Here is a 21870-nt window from a genome sequence, read left to right as displayed (position 1 = left end):
ACACATTTAACGTCCACATCCGGAACGAAGTGAATTATGTAGTGCGTAAATGCGCTGCCTGTTGCCATTGACAACTGCGTCTGAAACGCATCCGTGTCGTGCGTTCACGTGACGAGGAAAAACAAACGCGCGGCAGTTAGTTACCCAAACTACTTTTTCACAATGGTCGTAGATACTAATGGCGTATCGCTATGGTAAAGTGTTGGTCTTTGTTGCTTTTATTTCAAGTGTGGTGCTCTACAGTTCTGTACACTCGCATTCTGATGTAATAAAATGCAAAGTAACAGCAGAAAGCCAGACACAGTGAGACTCCGACCAAGCTGTGTCAGCTCCGGTAATGAAACCAAACAAGTCCGCAAAGTTCATACCAGAAAAGTTCCTTACAGAGTTGGATACAGTTGGAACAAAGGTGGAAGACTCAAGGAGCTGAGAATAAGGTGCTGACACTCTTTCTGTATTTCAACGTACACAACATTTATCTCATTTGTAGCGGAGTCTAATCCTTCTACCTACTGCAGGCACTTGGCAAGGAAGTTTCTGAAGATATGGATTCAGAATACCTTTGGCCGAATTTTTCCTCATAAAGCCAGGTAATGTGTTACACTCGACCGGAGTTGTTGGTGTAAAAAAGCTATTTTATATTTAAAGCGAGGATTACAGGCTGTTTGCCACGCTCAAATGCCCTACGTGAGCCTAAGGGAGCATTGCATGTTGCAGGTCCCACTATAAGAGCGTGGTCTTGAGACGAGCCTTTGAAGGATGGAGAGATGAGTGGTGGACGTCCAGGAGGGAGTGGAGTCTTACAATGCGGGCAGAGTGTCACCACAGGTACACAGTACAGACTTGTGCCTCAGTGAGCTGGCCACCGACAGTACTTGTGTCTGCTAATGATGCATTTTGTCTTCCAGGTATTATCTGTATAGCCTGGCATTCCATCACTGGCGGACGTTTATGTTATTACAGAGGGAAAAGAAGAGCAAAATCCAAAATGCTCAATTCTTTGGTATGATTTTGGCACATACAATGAGAGTGTAGCTAACCTTAACGCCTTATGTTTCGTTATATACCTCAAGCATCTGTATCGCCTTTAATCACTTTGTTTCTGTAACTAGCTGACAGGCAACGAATGCGTCTGGTTTGGGACCGATGGGAGGTTTTCACAGAGATGAGGCGAATGAAGAACAGAATGCTTGAATCTGCCCTTGAGCTGAACAGACTCACAGCCCTACGGTAGGACTATTGCATCTATAAATTAGGCCTACACTTGTAATGCTTAGCTGATTATTTTGTTTAACAGTGTTGCTTTTTTTTTTCTTAACTCGTGCAGTTCAGCGTGGAGCATGTGGCAGATGAGGCTGCAGCAGCATCGAAACGTTTATGCCTTAGAGGATCAAGCCCTGAAACAGAGGGGACTAACTTTACAGAGCAGGGTAAAGACCTGACCCAATGCACCTGCAAATCACATACTGACAAACGTATGTGTGATGATCACTTCCTTTATATTTGTGCTGTCCTGTTTTTAAGTCTTGGCTTCAGTGGAAAGAGATGCACACAGCTGCTTGTTGCCAGAGAGAGAAAGAATCCAAAGCTGCACTTCACTTCATCCTCAGACTGAAAAGAAGTGCAATTCACCACTGGAAAATTTATGTGTCACGACTCCAAGTCAAGAAAAAGTCACAAGGTCATTATTCTTTTAATATAAATCACAAGCTCATTCACACCATACCTCTCATGTATATTCACTTTAAAGCTTGTTTTTTTTAAGCTGTGGCTCAGCGTGCTTACCATGTCCACCTGTTCATGATGTGCTGGAGTAAATGGAGCAGTGCCTTGCATCACAAGCAGAATGAGGAGGACCATTTGCAAGCTGCAGAGAATTTGGCCGTACGGAGCACCCAGCGGAGAGCACTGCAGCGCTGGAGGGCTTGTATCCTAAACATAAAACAAAACATTTCTTCCATTTGTATCCTAACTGCAGCATCATAAGTAGTCCAGTGAGGGATAGTAAGAACTTCTATTTATCAGTACAGCTGTTTGACTCTTGAGCTTGTCACTAGACGTGGCGTTGTGCAGAGAAGACGATGAAAGAAACAGGATTGCATCTCAGCATCAACATCATCATCTACTGGTGAGATTCCCAGAAAAATTAAGCAACTGCAGAGAAGTAGAGTGATTGTTTAACGTACTGATCACTGTGGGTTCTTGTTGTAGCATGCTGGATTGAAGGGACTTTCTCTTAATGTCATCGGGAACAAAATGCACCGACTGAACCGCAACATGGCCGTCCAACACTATCATCAAACTGTAACTGATGAGTACTCCATCATCCTAATGCTACATTGTCAATTACATACTTTTTAAAGCTTCTGAAGGTTTAATGTTTGTGTTTTTCATAGTTAACCAGCAAGTACTGGAAGCTGTGGCAGGACCGTCTGGAGGAGGCTGAAGACAAGAGTTTTCAGCCCCTAACAGAAATGGCACTGACTAACCACAGGTGCTTTTATGTACATTTCCCAATCTCTGCCAGGAGCTGTGTTTGACCTGGAGTGAAAAATATATCATGTTGCAGCATCCAGGCTACAGACATGTTTTGTATTTCCTCTAAAGTTGTTCCTGTTTGCATAATTTGGGTTTAACTTTTGACTGGAATACTTTTTCTCTTTACAGCATGTCCCTGTCGAGCAGCTGTTTTCACCACTGGAGAGAGAAACTTGCTGAGCGGAGACACATGCAGGTATTTTTAGATCCAACCCATGACTTGCAGAACAGAAATAAGGACACGTTTCTATAGATGTTCCAAGCATATTCTGTATACATTTCCAACATAATATCGCAGTTTCTAAATTCCTTCAAAATGTATTCTTCAGGAATTGGAGCATCGTGCAGACATTCGGTTTGCTGAACGCATGCTGCCTCGGTGTTTCAACTCGTGGGTTGACTTTACTCTGCAGAGGAGACTCCATGAACAGATGAGACACAAGGCAGAAGTCTATAATCAGTGAGTTACCATCCCAGTTAGTACGTGCACTGGAATTAATTTCCAAACTAAGCTGAGTTGTTCTTTGTTTGATCAGGCAGCGTCAGTACACCTGGGTGTTTTACACCTGGTGGAGACAATCAGAGAAACACAAAGAGCAGATGCTGTCTGAGCGGATGGTATGTTACCTTCAAATGGAGGCACGTTCTACTGCATGTTGATTAAGAGCACAGCTGTGTCTCAGATACTGACCGATAACTTGATGTTGTCAGGCAATCCTACACAAGGAGCGGTGCCACTTGCAGAGAGCTTGGGATCACTGGAGGCAGCGGACAGAGCAGCAGATCCAGGAGGAGGAGAAACAGATGGCTTCAGACAGTCTGTACCTGCACAGACTGCTTCACAAGACGATGACACAGTGGAAGGACAGCAGCAGTGAGATACGAGACAGGTGAAGCAAACAAAGTCCTGTTGAAGTGATTTAATAGGCTGGTGAAGTTGCTGGTCTGTTGGCGAAACACATATTTTTCATCGCATTTGTTTGCACGTCAGGAGGACTCGAGAGCTGCAGGCTTGTCGTCAGGGTGACCTGCGGCACATGAGATGGGCTGTGGAGAAATGGAAACAGGTGACTGTGCAGTATTTTCTCTTTCTGCTTGCACAACATCCGTTCACATAACGTTCTTTAGGCTCAGGTGGAATAAAAAGACAGAGATTGACCTGTTTAGGAAATTTGTATTGTCTTCTGAGCTGCTCTGTTAGCATCTCTGGTAGTCTGTGTGTGTCAGTGACTCTTGTGTGTTTGGTCAGTTTGTTCAGAGCCAGCGAGTGAAGAAAAGTAGACTGAAGCAGATGCAGAGCTACCATGAAGTTAAACTTCTCAGACACACATTTGGGGCCTGGAAGGTACATCAGAATTTTGTAATCACGTGATTTCTTAAGGTCAGGGTCATAAAGACGAAGTTTAAGATGATATATACTGCGGCCCTGTGTATTCACAGAAACACCACCTACAGATGTCTCAGATCTACGGTGATGCAGAGGAACTTTACAGACAACAAAAACAGAACTCTCTCAGGTATTGAACAGGTATTTATGTATGTTCAGGTCTGAAGTCTGAGTTTGAATTTCTTTAATTAGAAACCACTGGTGTGTGACTACTAAACACTGTCACTGACCTTCTACCTGTTCCTATTTCCTCCATCTGAATGATTCGTATCAGCTTCATCTGCTCAGGCTCAATAACATCTCTCTGCAGGAAGGTTCTGTCTGTTTGGAGGGAGAGCGCGGTGTTGCTGACAGAAGTCAGGCTCATGGAGCGACGAGCTCAGAATCACTTTCAACATTTCCTTCAACTTAAGGTTGTAAAGCAGCCTCGAACTGTTATTGTTATTCCTTTTTCAGAGCCTTTGCTCATAGCTTTCTAAATCTGTCAAGGTGTTTCTTGCTTGGAGAGAAGTAACGACACGTGCAGTGTCAAGGCGTCACCAGCAGGGGGAAGTAGTCATCAGGGCTCAGAGGTCCATAAATCAGGGCAAGTACAGAACTCCATAAGCTGCAATTATTTTTTAAAATGTTGCTGTCTCGAGATAACGAAAGTCATTTTCTTGTGCTAATAGGTTAATTTGTCATGTAATCTTGAGAAAACAATAAGATGATTTCTGCAAGTATATCTCAAGATCATGGGATGATTATGGAGAACTCACACTAGAGCAGACACTGGTTTTATAGAAACCAACCAAACCAACCAAAGCCAAAAGACATTAATAATTTCCGGTTTTATCGGTGAGACTTGCAAGCCCGTCCCACTGGACCCCCACAGCATCTCCTCATAGCCTACCGACTCCTGTGATCCCGGACTTTTATCATCAAATTTATGATGTAGCTAATTTAGCGGGATGTCATGTACTCGAACATGGATCAGTCTGGTGTGCTTATCAGAAATGGGTTCTCTTTCATGTGACGTTTTCAAGTCAGTTATTACAGCTGTCAAGCCACCATCTATGCACGCTGACACGGCACTCCTGATCCCCGATAAACATTCTAGATAATAAAAGGAAGCTACCTTTGGTTTTCTCATGATAGCGGGTTGATTATGTCAGTATTTCAAGATAACAAAGCTCATGGTCTTGAGATAACAGCATTAAAAAACAATAATTGCAACCGGAATTGTTCTGCACTTTTTAACCCGATGTCTCCCATGTTTAGTGCGGCTGCTGCGGTCTTTCAGACAGTGGCGGAAGCAAACCAGGGAGGCACGGAGAGAGAGGATGTTCATGGAAAAATCCAGACGGCACCATGACTCCAAACTCCTTTCTAAAGCACTGAAAGCATGGAAAAAGCATCACAACCAGTATCAGAAAAATAAGGTTGTAGCTTCATTTTCAGCTGTTATGTAAAGCCGCACTGTGACTTCAGGCTGTAACGTGACTTTTTAACATGTGATGATCTCATAGGTAATGAAACGACAGGGAATCTTTTTGCTGAGGCTAAAGATGTACCAGAGGTACTTTGAACAGTGGACAGTGAAGGTTTGTCATATTCTTTTTCACACAAACACTCAAGCCTCTTAAGTGACTCTGATTTTCACACATAAAGATCCCTTTACTTGTCATGAGGAGCAACACTCAGCCAGTAAAACAGCTGTATAATGCTGTGTCCACTGTGGGTCCAGAGGAGCTTTGCAAAAGCTTGATCCATACTAGAGACAAAAAGTCAGGATATCTCGGCCTTTGCTTCTTAATTTGGACAATTCTTCTTAAATATTGTCTCTCCACCATGTCCACCAACTCTAAGAAAATAAACAGTAAAATAGTAAATCCCTGGAGTAGCCCTTTAAAATTGATAATAACAGAAGCAGAGAGAGGGAAATGAGGCCAACTGGCCTTGTTTCATCTGTACAGTGTTGTTTCTTAAGTTGCTAATTGTTCAGCTTTCTATGTGGAAGAGATATCAGACTGATGCAGTATATGTGGTTTCATTTAGTGCATTTAAACTTGGCCGTGACTTTGGTTTCCTTCCTGCTAACAGCTGCAGCACAGACGGAGAGAAGCTGAGCAGACGGAGCGAGCTCTCTGGCACTGGTCCCTCACTCTTCAGGCCAAGGTAACACCTGCCTGCACATTCTTCTCTCATTGCAAAACTGAACCCTGAATTTGTAGCGCTGGTGCTCACGTGGTTTAATGTGTGTGGATATCGTTTTGTGAACCCTTTGCAGGTGTTGCTTGGATGGAGACTGTGGATCACTGAGCAACGCAGGAAACAAGAGCAGACTGCCAGAGCTGCACAGGTCTACAGAGACCAGCTGCTGAGGGAGGGCGTGACATGCATCCTCACGTACGCTGCTCACATGAACGACCTCACAACGAGCCTCACGCAGCACAGCCAAGAGCACGTGGGTATCTGTTAGTGTGTTAGCGTTACTTCAGACATTAAATTTGACTTCACCCAGTCTGCCTGTGTCCTGCAGAGATCAAGAAATCTCCAGAGAGTGGTGAAGCGCTGTGCTATGCGCTGGAAGCAGCGGGCGCTGTGTAAGCCACGAAGTAAGCAAGAGGTCAAAGGGCAACCATCAAAAAAGAGCGTGACCTTCTGTTTGACTACGCCTGGGCCAAAGAGTGTTTCTCCGTCTGACTCAGTGGAGGAGGAGACTGAAGATGAAGTGTTTAGAAAGCTGTGAGTCTGAGCCCCTGACAGGCTGTGAATCTGTGTTCAGCACATGGACTCAGTCTCAGAGAGTTTTTCATTTTTTTGCAGACTGCTCAGACGTACACTTCGTCGGCAGCCACGTCGCCGAGAGGACCTGTTTGAGTCTCCACTCAACATAAAGTAAAGTTTTTTTCTACATACTTAACATTATTTTATAGGACCAGAGTGAAGGATGTAGTGGCATCGAGCGGTGAGGTTGCAGATTTCAACCAGCTGAATTCCCCTCCATTCGCCCTCCGCTTCACCAGAATTGTTTTTTCCCACGATGGCAAAGTCCTGACCCGTCCTACTCTGACTCTAATTGGCTTGTACTCGTTGCCTTTGTTGGTTGGGTTAGTTCGGTTGAAGTACGAGGAGTGAGATTGGCGAGGGTAAGAATATCAGGCTAAGCCAATCAGAAGCATAGTAGGGCGGGTCATGACTTCGCTATCTTGGGGAAAGAAACATTGCCTCCCCTTAGAGTGTGTAGCAGAACCGGCAGTGCCCACTAAAGCTGAAAGCTCTCGATCCAGTGTTTGGTTTGTCCATTCTGGGCTACTGTAGAAACACGGCAGTGTAACATGGCCAACTCCTTCTGTAGGTATAAAGAGCTGATTCTAAGGTAACAAAAACACAGCGATTCTTATTTTCAGTTGATTATCTACTAAAAGAAAACATTGAAACACACACACTTATGAATATTATATTCCATTTCTGCCAATGTAGCCCCCCAAATCCTACACACTGGCCCTTTAAGTACTACATGTCAAATTAGAAATCAGCTTAAATTTAAATTTTATGTTAAAACTCTGCCTCCCTCACTGACAAAAGCCTTTTCTCTTGTTTTCTAGCACCAGTGCAGAAACAGCCTCAGAACCCTTGCAGCTCCATCCTGTTCAAGTTCCTGTGACCTCCACACATCAGAGCACCTTCATATCTCATGTGTCACCCACTGAGCCTCATACATTCACTATCGACTCTCCTCAGGAGACCCAAGACGTTCTTTTACCCCCCTCTGCTTTCATAACCACCTGGACCAAAGATGCGGTAATAATCACCTGTTTGCCTTAGACAGACATCCGTATGTACTCAGCGCTAAATGAACTAACTTCATTTGGGTTTTATTTTCAGACCAGCAGCTCAGGTCTTGGAGATGCTCCACTTGTGCCTTCCTTTAAACAACACTCATCAGATTGTCCAGGTATGATCGCTGCTCTTCCTCTCCAGCATGGGTTATTCTTCCATTTAAACATAAAATTACACGATAGTCTAACTTGGATTATGCAAAACATGTGAACAAATGATCTGAACAACTTGTTGTTGTGCTTCTTCAAGACTCATCCAGTGAAGAAACTGCAGCGACAGATCCAAATTCAGCTCTGATCAGAGAGCTGCTCAGCATCCAGCTGGACATGAAGACATACCAGGAGGACAGGAAGCAGCTCCGGTAATACATCTGTAAAAACAGTTTTTCCATTCTTATTGACTTGTTGAACATGTTGTCTTCACAGTGACTGATGTTTGACTGTCTGTGTGTGTGTGTGTTTTGGCTCAGGGCTTGGCAAAAACTGAAAGAGGTATTACAAAGTTGGCTGCAGACCAGTGGAAAGGACGAACAAATTGAAAAAAATGCTGTTGGTCAAGAGTTGCAGGAGGTAAGAAGACGTGTCATTGTTGAAAATACTCATTGTGTCCACACAGTTTGATCAGAGTGACAAAAAGAGATATTCATCACTCAGCCAGAATTCTGCTGTGTGATGAAGAGATGTTAACTGTCTGAGTTTCTTTAATTACGGAGAGACAGACAGAGAGAGAGAGACTTGTGAGGTGCTGATCATGAGGAAAGTTATTTCAAGGTAACTTCCCAAATTACCTCTACCGATGGCTTAAATTATGCATGCATTCCTTTGAGGACAAGAAATCATTGGCTGTGAAAAAAGCAGAAATCAGATGCTACATAAGAGGAAACACTATGAAATCACCAGTGGTGGAACGTAACCAAGTACATTCACTCAAGTACTGTACTGTACTGTACCGGGTAATTCCATTATATGCAGCTTTACACTTCTACTCCACATCTCAGAGGAAAATATTGTGCTTATATTGACAAATATATGACGATCTTACAGAATATGATGCATCGCTGTCGATTAAAGTACCCAGCTGTATGTAAGCTAGTTAAAATGAGCTCAACCTTAAACATCTGCAGCAGTAAAATGCAACATGAACATTAATGCAGCAGTAATTTTAATCCAAAAACACCAGATATGATATTAAAACGTGACAGGGACCATTTTACTGCACAATGAGCACTTTCACTTTTCAGAATTTAAGTACATTTTACTGATAATACTTAAATGCTTTCACTGCAGTAAAGGACCTGAGTACTTGTGATACTCAGAGTCTGTGTCACAATGGATGTTTTTGGATGTTAACAGTTGGAGGAGCGGATCGACAGACTGTCCACTGAACTGGCGAAACAGAAACCAGCGATGCTGCGACACGTGGAGAGGATCCAGCATTTACACTCTGTCCTCAGAGGTCATTCTGTGTTGACAACATTACAGGAAATAGTGCTCGAACGCCCCAAAAGTGCCAACACCTGCTGATCATTTGGACCGTTGTTCATCTGCTCGGATCACATTTCTTATAATAACATGAAGACTGACATGAGGAGTGAAAGAGAAAACTGTTTTTATTTCTACCTCTTCTGCACTCGGCTTGTGAGGAGAAAGTGTCCATGTATTGCTATTTATTCTTGTTAAATATCCTATAAACTGTTTTTAAATTGACTGAGCATATCACAAAAGCATCAGATCCAAGTTCCTGACCGCAGCTTTCTGTGCTACATCTACACCTAAAATCTACAAAAAGGCTGGCTAGGGGTCGTCCTTGTGACAGATGTGGCTAAATATTTTCCATGTGTGTGGAAAAAAAAGTGACTTTACTGTTTTCAGAGGAGCTGCCCTTGCGCAATAGGTTTTCTATTTATCCGTGAGCACCAGTGCCTCTCACGCTGTGGAAAATCTATGCAGGACGAACTGGACAGCTTTCTGTTGTGCTCTGCAGACGACATAAGACAGGTTTTAGCCACAGCAGGCCAGAATGAGACGACTTTATGCCATTTTACTCTTTTTCATCTTTGTCTGCTGCATCAGGGGTAAGTTTTGTTCCTGAGTGAGTTTATTTTACTTACATTGTTAACTTATATCCTGTTCATATTCAGTCTCATTGTGTCCTTAAAAGTCTTTTTATTCTTTTGTAGATGTTGTCTTTTTTTTGTTGATGGCAAGATTGTTTTCCTCTTTTTGGAGCTTCTTTGTGGACATTATTAAAACTGATTGAAATATTATAAAAGTTGTAAAATTATTTCACAGTTTGCAAAAATGCAAAGTTTAGATTTTATTAATTAATGCAATACCTGCATCTTACTAAAACACATTTATGCATGAAGTCTGCACCAAATGTGTGTGATCCTCTGATGAACTTGTGTGAACTGCGTCTTGCACGTTAGCTAAGAAGATGCGGTGGTGCACAGTGTCCGATCCTGAGCAGAGGAAGTGTGCAGAACTCGCTAAAGCTCTAGTGGCAGTGCTGCCTCCAGCTGCTGTGGCAGCTTTTGCCAGACTCTCATGCATACGAGCGTCCAGCACGACTGACTGCATCGACAAGATCAGGGTGAGCCTTCCTTCACCTGACGTTTCTGAAATTTAGCAACAAAGTGTGCAAAGGACAAATGAGTCACTGTGGCAGATAACAGCCATTATTAATTATTAATAGCATGAACAAATAATATCTCTTGGGTGATTTTTTTGTAGTGAAAGCTTTCAAAGGTGTACAAACCCTGATGGAGCACCGCTCTAATAAGGTCTCCTCTTTTGTAACATTAAGACTGGCTGTGTTAATCTTTGCTTTAGGCTAACCGTGCTGATATAGTGACTTTGGATGCGGGAGAGGTTTATTCTGCTGTGAAGCAGTTCGGCCTTGTCGTCATTGCCAAGGAGATATACAGTGATGGTAGGTTTACCTCACACTGCTGGGACACTTCAGCATCTCTCTTCAACACTTAGTCAGTGTACCTGTCTGTGTTTGTCCATCTCTGTGAGTCCTGCAGGAGGCTGTATTCTGTCTGTGGCTGTGGTTAGAAACAGCAGTTTGGACATACGGTCCCTGCAGGGCCTCAGGAGCTGTCACAGCGGGGTTCGATGGACGGCCGGATGGAGCCTTCCACTCGGCTTCCTGCTGTCCCGCAACTACCTGAGCTGGTCAAAGGAGCAGCCTCTCAGTCAGGGTAACGAAGTTATATCCAGCTGCACAGTGTGGAAATCTTTTGTCATTTCTGGCCCTCTCGTCTTTCAGTGCCCTCACTTGTTTTTCTCCTCTCGAGCAGACGTCAGCACCTTTTTCAGTGCCAGCTGCATTCCCGGAGCTGCTGCCATGGCACCACCTCTGTGCGCTCTGTGCCAAGGCCAGAAGTCCTACATTCGCCAGAAAAATTATCACTGCGAGACGTCCCACAGTGAGCCCTACTACAACAGCCAAGGAGCCCTCAGGTCAGGCAGCAAAGGCTCCACAAGCTCCACACTTACGATGCACATTTGCTGTATTTCAAACATGAAGACAGTCAAAACATTAGAGACACTCTGTTTCCTCTGTTGCCCTCACAGATGTCTCAGGAACGGGGCAGGAGATGTTGCATTTGTGGACCATTTAGCTCTTGAAAGTATTGAAGGTAAACTATCTTCTAATGGACTTTATAATATCTTACTGTTCAATGAGCTAAAAGTAGAGCATAAACCCTGCTGAAAAAATTACAAAGAGATCAAACCTTAACATCCACATTTCCAGGCTCACTGTGTCTGGTATGAAAAAGTCAACTGCATCCATTTTTATATAAATAATAGCATTAAATAACACCCATCTTCCGTTCAGGATGACACATCTGTAGATCTAGATGTGTGGTGTTGATGAAGCATGAAGATCTACTGAATCTGAAGTGAAAATCTCCCTTTTTTATGACTTGTCACATCTGCTTTTCTTCTCGTGCTTGTCCTCTCAGACAGCAATGGAGAGGACTTCAGGTTGCTGTGTACAAATGGCACGCAAGCTCCTCTCAGCCACTACACAAACTGTAATCTGGGACGTGGTCCAGGAGGCGGCATGGTCACCAGATTTAATTTTCGCAAGGTTGCTCGCAAGTTTCTAGTGACGGTGCAGGTACATCTCTTCTCCCGCTTTGTCTCCATGCTGTGTGTCCGTAGATGTCCTTTTACCCTATTAAAGACTGTTAAATGATTGTTTATTGCTCTTTAGATGCTGTTTGGTCAACAAGGACGAGAGAGACAGCGCTTCAACCTCTTTAACTCGTCTTCTTTTGGAGAAAATGACCTTCTCTTCAAAGATGCCACACATAAACTCGCTGTTCTGCCAGACGGCATGGATGTCAGTCAGGTGCTGGGGTTGGACTACGTGGCACTCCTCAAAGGCCTTGGACACGAAGGTGCTTAGCCACATTGGTGTGTGGTCGTTAATCATTATATTTGAAACAGGCCGGCTGTGATTTGACGACCTCATTGAACCTGTGTGTGTGCAGGAAGCTCGCTGGAGGACAGTGTGGTGCGGTGGTGCTGTATTAGCCATGCAGAGCAGAAGAAATGTGAGCAGTGGGCTCTCAGTATCAAGTCAGACCCGCTGGTGTGTGTCAGAGCGCTCTCAATACGAGACTGTATCGAGAAAATCAAGGTAAGTCAATGGAGTGATGCAAATCACAGGATGTGGGGATATTAAAGATTTAACTTCAAGCTGCAAACACCTGTATCCTCTCATTGACACTGATGCTGCAGAGGGACGAGGTGGACGCTGTCTCACTGGATGCAACTCACTCTTTCATCGCAGGAAAATGTGGTCTTGTCCCTGTAGTTACAGAATATTATGGTAAGACTCTGTTAATGTTCTTTTTCTACTAAAGTCTCTTCTCAAAATACATACAAACACCAAGAAGAGGCCACGCCAACATCAAGCCTCTTCTGCTGTATGTGTCTTATTAACTGATGGTCTTCATTGGTCGCTTAATCTATTTCTAGACTGAGAAAATGTTTTGGGGGTTTTTTGCCAACTATTTTGATAATTGTTTGATCTTTTGAGTCATTCTTGAAGCAAAAATTCTGTTTGCTCAAACATGAATATTTGCTGCTTTTTTTATCCTGAAGGCAGAGCGTCCAGATAAAGGGTGTCTAATTTAAGCAGGTTTCCTACCCGGACTTTTACGTTTTATGAACTAAATAATTGTAAAAATAATGATCTGATAAATCAGCTCCAGTCTTCATTCATTAGAAAAACACTGATCTGTGTCCCCTGTGTTTCTCGTGGACTCTCAGGAACTGAATGTGTGCCTGCTGAAGGATCGGCCCATTTAGAGACAGATGGTAAGACACAACACTCAGTAACCAACTTGTAGCTGATGACATTAATGCCTCCACACTGAAAGCTCCACTCTCTCTGTCGTCAGTGTTGCCCTCGGTGGTGGGTGTGGCAGTGGCAAAGCGCTCGAGCAGAAACATATTCATCGGGAACCTCGGAGGCCGTCGCTCCTGTCACGGATACATGTACAGCCCAGCAGGCTGGCTGCTGCCGTACAGACGCACGCTGAGCCTGGAGCATAACAGCAGCTCCCCCTGTGATCCAAACCAAGGTACTGTTCTGAAGCATTCAACTTGATGCTTACACAGGCAGTGCTGTTAGTATGTCTCCTCTCTGTGTGCTTTGACCTCTTGACTTCACGCAGTATCTCTGCACTTTGTGTTTTCCTAGTGTACAACGAGGTGTTTTGGAAAGGCTGTCTTCCTGGCTCTCAGGGGAATCTGTGTAAAGTGTGTATGGGAGGCACCGGGGAGGCCGCCACCAAACGCTGTGCTGACAACCACAATGAGCGTTACTATGGCAACATGGGGGCTTTAAGGTATGCACAGTGGCTTACCTGAACCTCAGCTTTCAGGTAATTGGTAGAGCGTAGTTCTAATGAAAACTGTTCTGCCTCCACTGCCGCTGTATTTTGACCAGTATCTCAAATAAAATCAAAACCATCCTGAACGCTTGTAGGGCTAAGAGAGAAGATGTTTTTATTCATTTGGCTGAACTGACCCTTTAATCCCTTACTCATTATTCCCAGGTGTCTGGTTGGAGATCCCACCGGTAAAAGCTACGGCGATGTGGCTTTCGTAGAGCAGCACAACCTTCAGGCCAACGTCCTCAGTGAGATTTTCAAGGCGAAGTTTTGACATGAATGTGCACAAACATACGCTGTATGTTTATTATGTTACATTATGTCTTTGTCAGGTCTGAGTCCCAGCGGTTGGGCAGATGGGTGGACGCCATCAGACTTCGAGCTGCTGTGTGGTGACGGTCGTCGGGCTCCGTTGTCAGAGTGGGAGAGCTGCAACCTTGGAGTCATCCCACCGAACACCATCATGACGAGGCCAGTCCTCACAGCACGAGTGTACGACTTCCTCATGAAGTCACAGGTCAGCTTATGCGACTATCTGTCGTGTGTGTACTTGGTCCTAAGTGTGTGTACACTTATGTCTATGAAAGACATGAGACTTTGCTCATCAGCACCTCTGCCTATTAAAGACCCGTAAACCCTTAAAGCTGCAGTGTGGAACAGATGAGATATGAAAGGCTTTACTGTCTTGGCATTGTAAAAACAAAACAAAAAAAAAGGTACAAATTTCTGTAGGGCTGCAACTAACAATTATTCTCATTGTCAATTAATCTGTTGTTTATTTTCTCGATTAATCGATTAGTTGTTTGGTCTGTAAGTTGTCAGAAAATGGTGAAAAATGTTTCTCAAAGCCCAAGATGACGCCCTGACATGTCTTGTTTTGTCAGAGGAGAGGAGAAACCAGAAAATATTCACATTTAAGAAGCTGGAATTTAGCCTTTTTTTTTTTTCTTTAAATTACTCAAAATAGTTCAATTAAAATACTTGGTGATTACTTTAATAGTGGACAATTAATTGATTAATTGCTGCAGCTCTAAATTTCTGTCTTACAACATATTTTCCAGAATAAAATATTCTAAAATGAGCAAATTATCTGTATAAAAGAGTAAAAATCTGTCCAGCTTTTGGTAACTGTGCTATGGACACATTTCAGTTGCTACCAAAACATGACTGATGTCCAGCAGCAGCTTTCGCCAAAGACCTGTTTTTTGCTTCCTGTGATGCAAATCACTTAATGATGAGGTTTGTCATCACAGAGAGGAAATGTTGAATGTTGAGGCGGATATTTTTACTCCATTCTTTCTGTTTTTTTTTTTTTATAGGAAACTTTGGCAGCCAACCCAAACTCAGAGTTCAAGCTCTTTGAGTCTCAGAAATATGGAGAAAGTGATCTGCTGTTCAAAGATGCAACTCAGTGTTTTGTGCACACAAGCCACATGGACTACCGCTCCATCCTCGGAGACGAGTTCTGCAGCCTCGCGGAAACCGTCTTCAACTGCACGCGCTCTGGTACGACTACGATCAAATACACCCGCTCGATTGTCAAATCAATAATGATAATGCTAATGTTTACATCTGTTTTCCTTACAACAGATATCTTGGAGTTTTGTAATCAGGACGTGTGCAGCATATTTTAATGCTTACCTGTCCCTGTGCTACTTCAACTCCTCATCCGCAAACCTGGTTCAGCCAAATCTGATGACTGCAAACATCACTGTTATCGTCCTGTTCACAGCAGAGGTTGGAGTCAAAACTCTTCTGCAAACTGGATCGATTAAAATGTTCTGCTGTGTGTGATCTGTGCGTCTTTGAGAAATGCAAAACACATTTACTTTGTATTTTTAAGGCTGAAATCAAATTCCATCCATTAACACAGCAAAGTGGAGGCAGAAAGCCTCATACAGAGACGCTGAGATGACTCATAGCACTGAGGTAAATAACAAAAGACGTAACTCCACTTGTAAATATGTGAGTGTAAAATCAGTGTGTGTATAACATGTAACCACTTGTAAATGATCCAAGCTTTGCCTCAGTTGTTACATTTGCACATGCATCAATTATATTACTGTGTTTGTTAATACATTTCAAAATAAGTGTGAGATTGGGAACCATAAGAAATGTGGGGATGTCATTTTAAAGCAACGGTTATTACTATTTTATTTTATTATTCTTATTGTTTTTACTTGCTGTATGTTTTGCCTGTGTGTTATTTTTAATTGTAAAGTGTATTGGGACCATGCTGGATGGTGACTCTGCACTTTAAATAAAATTGATTGCTAATTAGTCGTAAAGCAGCTCAGAAATAAATGGACTCAACCTTGGCGAATAGACATTTTTACACATATTTTCAGGACCTCAACACTTGTTCACAGAGTGACTGAAGCTTTGGTTTGAGTAAAGATCTCCAAAGTCTTTGTTGATCCCATGACAAAAACCTGTTACAGCGAGAACTACTGCATTAGAATTAGCTTTAATTAAGTAATGCAGTGTATGTAATGGAGTTGAGTTGTTGCAAAGCAATTCAGTGATATTTTCCTATAATACCTGATTTATCTGGACCAAAGTCTCAGTAAATCACTTGAATGAATAATTTAAAGGTATTGATTTCTTTGGGCTACAGTTGATCAATGCTGTATACGGCTGCACGCTGTTAGTACAAATATACAGTGATGTTAAAACAAATGTGGACGATTTTCATTTCCTCAGGGAAAAAAAATGTGGTCATCTTGAGTTTAAAGTCATGGACTACAATTCCCTGACTACAGAGGGACTGTTTGGTGTTACGTTAAAACCTGGCATTTCCTGTTGCTGTCAAACAGTCCGACAAAGGTTCCTGTGTTATGTCAGCTTGTGGGTTTTCATGTCTTTCAACTAACACGTTGTAGCTGCTGACGTTTTGTCACAACAGTGACGTTAAACTGAAACTAACACTGAAACTCACAAATAAGGTAAAGTAGCTGATTTACGTAGCTAAACAAAGCTAGCTAGCTAGCTGATTGATAGCATCCGTTGAGTTAGCTACCGGTCGAAACGTGCCCTTTAGGAAAGTGGCCCCGTGAATGTTTTAGTAACGTTATTTCTTCTTACACTTTATTATTTTCATTCAGATTTTAAAGCCTTGTTGGCATAAACGTTCATAAGTACATTATAATGTAATGAAAAGTTGTGTAAAGCGAGTGTCTTGGCATGAATCGTGTAGCTTCTTTGCTACCTGACTGTTAGCATTCAGTTTCACAGTGGCTTTCAAGGGAACATGGAGCAGGCTGCGAAGAAATGTGTGGTTTGCAATCATCAGTCCCGTGTTTGTCTTCCTGCAGATGAGACTGCCGCGGCGGATCCTCACATTGCACACAGCACCTGTGCGGAGGGCTTCCTTTGTCCCCGCCTGCAGCACAGCTGATGCTCACTCCCTGGAGCTGCTGCAGGACTTCGTGTCCCGAGCCAGGCGCCTGTTTGTCATCACCGGAGCAGGACTATCCACAGAGTCCGGCATCCCGGACTACCGCTCAGAGGGAGTCGGCCTGTACGCACGCACTGACAGGCGACCCATGCAGCATGTAGAGTTCATCCGCAGCGCAAAGTCCCGTCAGCGCTACTGGGCCAGAAACTTTGTCGGGTGGCCGCAGTTCTCCTCACATCAGCCAAACTCTGCACACAAAGTCCTGCAGCGGTGGGAGGAGGGAGGCAAGCTGCACTGGCTGGTTACACAGAATGTGGATGCTCTGCATTCAAAGGCAGGACACAGAGGGCTGACTGAGCTCCACGGCTGTGCCCACAGGTGAGAAAACAACACCTGACACCTGAAGCTGCTCCAGTAGTTTGTGGCCTTCTCATTTGTTTTATCTTGTCAGGATTCATGATAAAGGAAAAGCTATAGCTGTATAGGGGTGAGAGAGAAAATGTGTTTCGTCATATGGGTGAACTGATCCTTTAAGTCGCCATCCACATGTCTGTCCACTGAAGTGTGTTTAAAGATGACATGAGGAGTTGACATATGCATCCTCAGGGTGATGTGTCTCGGCTGTGGTGGCATCACAGCGAGGAAGGAGCTCCAGACCCGATTTGTAGCACTGAACCCAGACTGGAGCGCGCAGGCAGGCGGCGTGGCTCCGGATGGTGATGTCTTCATAGAGGACGAGCAGGTCCTCCATTTCAGAGTTCCCTCCTGTGAGGACTGCGGAGGGATACTGAAGCCTGAGGTCACGTTTTTCGGAGACACCGTGAACAAAGCAACAGTACAGTTTGTGCACGACAGACTGGCGGAGTCGGATGCGGTTCTAGTCGTGGGCTCATCGTTACAGGTAGTTTTAGAAAAACGCATGCAGCACCTTGGAGTTCACAACACAACTCTTCTGTTTCTTTTATCTGATTGTGTCCGTCTCTGTTACTCCCAAGGTATACTCAGGATACAGGTTTTTACTGGCAGCGAGTGACAGGAAAATGCCAGTTGCCATCCTGAACATTGGGACCACGAGAGCAGACCACCTGGCTGAGCTGAAAGTGAGCAGCCGCTGTGGTGAAGTGCTGTCCTCCATTCAACCTCTCTGACTGTCAGGGACACTCTGTTGTATGAAGCTGGTCAAAGGGCTTTCTAACTACCTCACACTTAAACAGGTAAAAGGCTCACTTCAGGATGACTGCCTCGGCTGTGTGGCACTCTTTTTGTGTAGCATAAAACGAGCCATGAGCATCTACACTTCTCTGCCAGGAGAATTTGCTACCATTGTCAAAGTAGGACAAAAACTGACTTATCTACTCTGCCAGCAGAAACAGAAAGAGTCCAGATGTGCTGTGTTCGCCATTGTGTGGACTTTGATCATAGGGTATGTGCAGTAGATGATGGTTCACTGTCTGAAGGCCCTGAGTTGAAAGGACTCTTCTGTATTGATTGTATTGGTTATGGTGTCTTTGTGTTTGTAAAACAAAATTACAAGATATTTACGGAAGTGCCAGCACTTCACAGGTGAGACACAACAGAGAGGTGAAGATGTGGAAACTAGTTTGAGATTATACAAACTGTACTGCAGTCAGCTAGTGTTTAAAGGGTCTGATTTGCATAGGGCTGATCAATTAATCAAAACGTTATCGAAATCGGAATAGGGCCAAGTGCAATATCCAAATTGCAGGAGCTGCAATCGAAAACTGTAAACTGTCAAACAGTGGATCTTGTTTTACCTAAAACTGATGCAAATGTTAATGTTTGAAATGTCACAGCAAAAACCTTTTACCTTCTGTTTTACATCATTTACAATAAATAATTTCAAAGCATTACAGCTCTATGTACATGAACTTGATGAGGTGGACGTCTTCAGTGTCTCCACAAATGTGTGGTTTTGCAATGTCAAAGCATGTTTAACCAAACTTCATATTTACATCCTGACTCATCTGATGTCAGTATGAAATGAACTTCACACACAGATTTTAGTTTTTTTGAGGTGTTTCTGGAGCTGTTTCACAACATCCACCATAAGATTTTTTTCCAGCTGTGAGGAGCTCCCTCATTTACTGTGCATTGGATTCTTCGACAGAACAGTTTTACTTTCCAACTCTCCAACAACTAAATGCAAAACAGGCATAATTAACTTTAGTTACTAGTCCTAACCAATACTGGAATATTCATTGTTCTGCCTTGATATTAATCCCATAAAGAACTCCCATCCTAAGTTTTTTTTAATGTATTTGGTCCCTTTAAGCAGTTACTTCTGTCATAATGTGGCTGTGTGTTTGAATACCACTGCACCTTCAGAAACAAGCAGCTGTTTTGAAACAGTTTAATCGAGTGATGAAGTGAACCCAAATATTCTCTGACAGTTTATTGTAAAGACAAACGTGTGCTAGCATCAAAGACAGACTGAGGGCAGAGTGACTGTACACTGGCAAACTGTGAGATCCTGTAGGACATTTTGTTGCTGAAATCTTTCTTGTAAGCAAAGTCTCCAGTTTTCCAGGATGGACTGTGTCTCTTGAAGCAGCCCAGCTGGGACGCTGAAGGAGTACAGACAACATCTGTGGCCCGCGGAGTCCGCCTGCCATGTTGCTGAAGCTGTAGTCACCATCAGGGGAGTCATAGCCAGACAGTTTTCAAAGCTTTTGGTCTGATCAAACCAGTAAGTGACGGGGAAACCCAATAAAAGACCAAACACTGTGCACAGGTTCCAGTTCTCTGCTTTCTCTCCAACATAATGAGGTTTCTCCGCCTCCTTCAGTTGTTCCAACCCTCTCAGGAGAAGCAGTAAATCGTGTGTCGTGCTCCTCAGCTCTGCTCTGAGTGGATCAGTGATGGTGGGCTTCTCCAGTGAGTGGCAGACATCAATCACAGCCACGCTGCTGTCGTGAAACAGCTGTTCTACACTTGATCTGACTGCAACTGGATTAACAACAAGAGCGTTTCCATTTAAATCCAGCGTGAGAAGTGATTTAGACACCAGCTGGGAGGACTGCAAAGAGCTCAAATACCGCTGCACCTGGTCTGCACTGGCACTGTTGCTATCGTACAGTAAAGCTGGTTTCAATCCCAAATCAACGGCCGAGACCTGAGCAGCCAGATCCAGACTCTGAGGGACAGAGAGAGGTTTTCTACCAGCGGACAGACATTTACGAGCTGCAGCAACAAAGAGATCTTGGGTGGACATGGCCGCAGAAGTCACATGAGACACCATTCAAATGGACCAAAATAACAGGCTTCAGTGATTAGAGCTGTTCAGAGGATTAAAAAACATAAATACAAGCTATTATATGGGTCAACAACAATAACAACAACAGAGACACTGCTTCAATGCAATTCTTTCTCTTCAGGCCTCCTACTGGACAATGATATGAAACAAGTTATTCTACAGACAAATGAAGCTAACTCAGGCCAACAGGATGATTTGTTGTAACAAGTCACACAAGTTTCACAATCATTTAGTCATGTGCCTTGTTTCTTTGTTGGTCCAAGACACCTAAAAAGGAACAAAAAAAAAGCAAATGTGGAACTTTGGCACCAACTGCATTTATATATATATTCATGATGAATAAGGCTGTTACCATAACACACATTAGATTGGTCAATAGCAACGTCAACTGGATGTAAAGGGACAGCTTGAGTAAAGAACATGATCTCACCATCATCCTGGTTTTGGTGGGGATGTGTTTTGACCAGCTTATGTCACAGGCTGAGGAGACATCAGGTCAAAATCTGAGAGATTTCTTGCAACCCAAACACCAGCTGCAAACAAGCCCAGGTTGACCAGAAGATTCCTGAAAAAGAAGCGTATGATTGACCATGAGCCGCACGTACAGCTGCAACAGTTAGCCGATTCATTGAAAAACTATTTTGATAATTAATCGTCTCAGTCATTTCTCAGACAAGAATGTCAAACAATTGCTGGTTCCAGCTGCTTAAATTGAAGGATTTGCTGCTTTTCTTTGTGATGTATGACAGTAGATGAAGAGTCTTTGCATGTTGGACTGTTGGTTTGTTTGACCAAGATACTGAAGAGGACATTTGGCTGTTAAAATAATCTTCTTTACTTCTTACATATTTTGACACTAATGTGCAGCAATTTCTTACTCATGTACACCAACTACATGTCTGCAGTAATCCAGTATTAGCCCATATATAGACCCAGCCAATTTCTCGATATAGCTGTAATAATATCACAAAACTGAAAAAAAATAATATTTAAAAACTACGTTTTGCCACATGATCCTTTTCAAGACAGGGCCACGTGATCCAGGTAAAACAGCAGGTCCCAAAAAGGTGATGTGAGTGAATACTTCATTATTATGGTGCAGTTTCTCAAGCAAGTTGTCAATTTAAGTAGCTACCAGTTCACATACAGAAGGCCTGGAGCTTTCGAGAGACCCTGGAGTTCTGGGACCTCGGCGCAGTCGCCCACTTGGCCCAGTTAGTAATCCAGCCTTGATACTGACAAAAATGCGAGAGAGACTGGACGAGGCAAGGGCAAACGTCTCTAACGCAGTGTGAGCTAACGTTAGCTACAGGGCTAACGACCACAGAATTCAAACGCCTTACATACTGTATCCACATAAGCTCACCTTCTGAAGTCGTTTCTGTCTGTTGCAAACCGGCACGCTGTACCGATCCACTCCATCACACCGGAGGGAGATCCTTTTTTGCCGTTTGATCCACTCATGATGCTAACGGCGGTGCGGCGTAACGACAGAGGCAGCAACGAGGGGAACAGACACAAGGAGGAAGAAT

At 43.5% G+C, this 21870-nt stretch overlaps 5 protein-coding genes across 6 annotated transcripts; 3 read left to right on the top strand and 2 right to left on the bottom strand.

Annotated features, from left to right (window-relative positions):
* Nucleotides 1-57: 57 nt before the first annotated feature.
* sfi1 (SFI1 centrin binding protein) lies at nucleotides 58-10015 on the top strand. 2 transcript variants are annotated; one of them, XM_076758991.1, is made up of 31 exons: nucleotides 58-437; nucleotides 519-590; nucleotides 718-828; nucleotides 909-1003; nucleotides 1113-1230; nucleotides 1328-1430; nucleotides 1525-1681; nucleotides 1766-1927; nucleotides 2058-2128; nucleotides 2212-2304; nucleotides 2397-2494; nucleotides 2668-2734; nucleotides 2868-2998; nucleotides 3075-3156; nucleotides 3250-3428; nucleotides 3530-3605; nucleotides 3788-3883; nucleotides 3979-4055; nucleotides 4236-4338; nucleotides 4415-4511; nucleotides 5186-5346; nucleotides 5434-5508; nucleotides 6008-6082; nucleotides 6195-6371; nucleotides 6429-6652; nucleotides 6734-6805; nucleotides 7516-7711; nucleotides 7796-7865; nucleotides 8000-8111; nucleotides 8220-8319; nucleotides 9103-10015. In XM_076758991.1, exons 1-31 carry the CDS (start codon nucleotides 274-276, stop codon nucleotides 9271-9273), a joined length of 3585 nt encoding a protein of 1194 aa, XP_076615106.1. In that variant the 5' UTR covers nucleotides 58-273; the 3' UTR covers nucleotides 9274-10015. The 2 variants fall into 2 exon arrangements, with proteins under 2 accessions (XP_076615106.1, XP_076615114.1); XM_076758999.1 differs by having other exon boundaries at nucleotides 99-437; nucleotides 6447-6652.
* sxph (saxiphilin) lies at nucleotides 9585-16097 on the top strand. The gene is given in 18 exon segments (XM_076759005.1): nucleotides 9585-9762; nucleotides 9765-9824; nucleotides 10179-10342; nucleotides 10582-10681; nucleotides 10779-10955; nucleotides 11055-11217; nucleotides 11332-11396; nucleotides 11724-11881; nucleotides 11978-12164; nucleotides 12258-12406; nucleotides 12508-12598; nucleotides 13042-13089; nucleotides 13173-13355; nucleotides 13475-13622; nucleotides 13833-13915; nucleotides 14000-14184; nucleotides 14987-15173; nucleotides 15258-16097. Coding segments are annotated over 18 exon segments (2370 nt in total). The 3' UTR covers nucleotides 15302-16097.
* A 380-nt stretch (nucleotides 16098-16477) lies between these two features.
* On the top strand, nucleotides 16478-20386 carry sirt4 (sirtuin 4). The gene is made up of 4 exons (XM_076758930.1): nucleotides 16478-16612; nucleotides 16982-17442; nucleotides 17671-17965; nucleotides 18060-20386. Exons 2-4 carry the CDS (start codon nucleotides 16982-16984, stop codon nucleotides 18210-18212), a joined length of 909 nt encoding a protein of 302 aa, XP_076615045.1. The 5' UTR covers nucleotides 16478-16612; the 3' UTR covers nucleotides 18213-20386.
* c2h1orf74 (chromosome 2 C1orf74 homolog) lies at nucleotides 19420-20323 on the bottom strand. Its single transcript, XM_076758943.1, has one exon. It carries the CDS (start codon nucleotides 20321-20323, stop codon nucleotides 19505-19507), a length of 819 nt encoding a protein of 272 aa, XP_076615058.1. The 3' UTR covers nucleotides 19420-19504.
* Nucleotides 19420-21858, bottom strand: tomm6 (translocase of outer mitochondrial membrane 6 homolog (yeast)). The gene is made up of 3 exons (XM_076758979.1): nucleotides 21705-21858; nucleotides 20769-20903; nucleotides 19420-20605 (listed from the first exon to the last, which is right to left on the bottom strand). The coding sequence occupies exons 1-2, from the start codon at nucleotides 21800-21802 to the stop codon at nucleotides 20807-20809; spliced, it is 195 nt and encodes a 64-aa protein (XP_076615094.1). The 5' UTR covers nucleotides 21803-21858; the 3' UTR covers nucleotides 19420-20605; nucleotides 20769-20806.
* Between the last annotated feature and the right edge of the window lie 12 nt (nucleotides 21859-21870).

This window comes from Chaetodon auriga, chromosome 2 (genome assembly GCF_051107435.1).
Source record: "Chaetodon auriga isolate fChaAug3 chromosome 2, fChaAug3.hap1, whole genome shotgun sequence".
NCBI classification, from domain to species: domain Eukaryota; kingdom Metazoa; phylum Chordata; class Actinopteri; order Chaetodontiformes; family Chaetodontidae; genus Chaetodon; species Chaetodon auriga.
The sequence above is the reverse complement of the archived record's forward strand: the minus strand, read 5'-3'. Positions and strand labels throughout refer to the sequence as shown.

Coding starts and splice junctions, on each gene's coding strand:
- sfi1 (XM_076758991.1), top strand. CDS start 274: ATGCAAAGTAACAGCAGAAAGCCAGACACAGTGAGACTCCGACCAAGC. Junction 3,157..3,249: donor AGATGCTGTCTGAGCGGATG/GTATGTTACCTT, acceptor TGATGTTGTCAG/GCAATCCTACACAAGGAGCG. Junction 8,320..9,102: donor TTGGTCAAGAGTTGCAGGAG/GTAAGAAGACGT, acceptor GGATGTTAACAG/TTGGAGGAGCGGATCGACAG.
- sirt4 (XM_076758930.1), top strand. CDS start 16,982: ATGAGACTGCCGCGGCGGATCCTCACATTGCACACAGCACCTGTGCGG. Junction 17,443..17,670: donor CTCCACGGCTGTGCCCACAG/GTGAGAAAACAA, acceptor ATGCATCCTCAG/GGTGATGTGTCTCGGCTGTG. Junction 17,966..18,059: donor TCGTGGGCTCATCGTTACAG/GTAGTTTTAGAA, acceptor GTTACTCCCAAG/GTATACTCAGGATACAGGTT.
- c2h1orf74 (XM_076758943.1), bottom strand. CDS start 20,323: ATGGTGTCTCATGTGACTTCTGCGGCCATGTCCACCCAAGATCTCTTT.
- tomm6 (XM_076758979.1), bottom strand. CDS start 21,802: ATGAGTGGATCAAACGGCAAAAAAGGATCTCCCTCCGGTGTGATGGAG. Junction 20,904..21,704: donor GACAGAAACGACTTCAGAAG/GTGAGCTTATGT, acceptor CTTCTTTTTCAG/GAATCTTCTGGTCAACCTGG.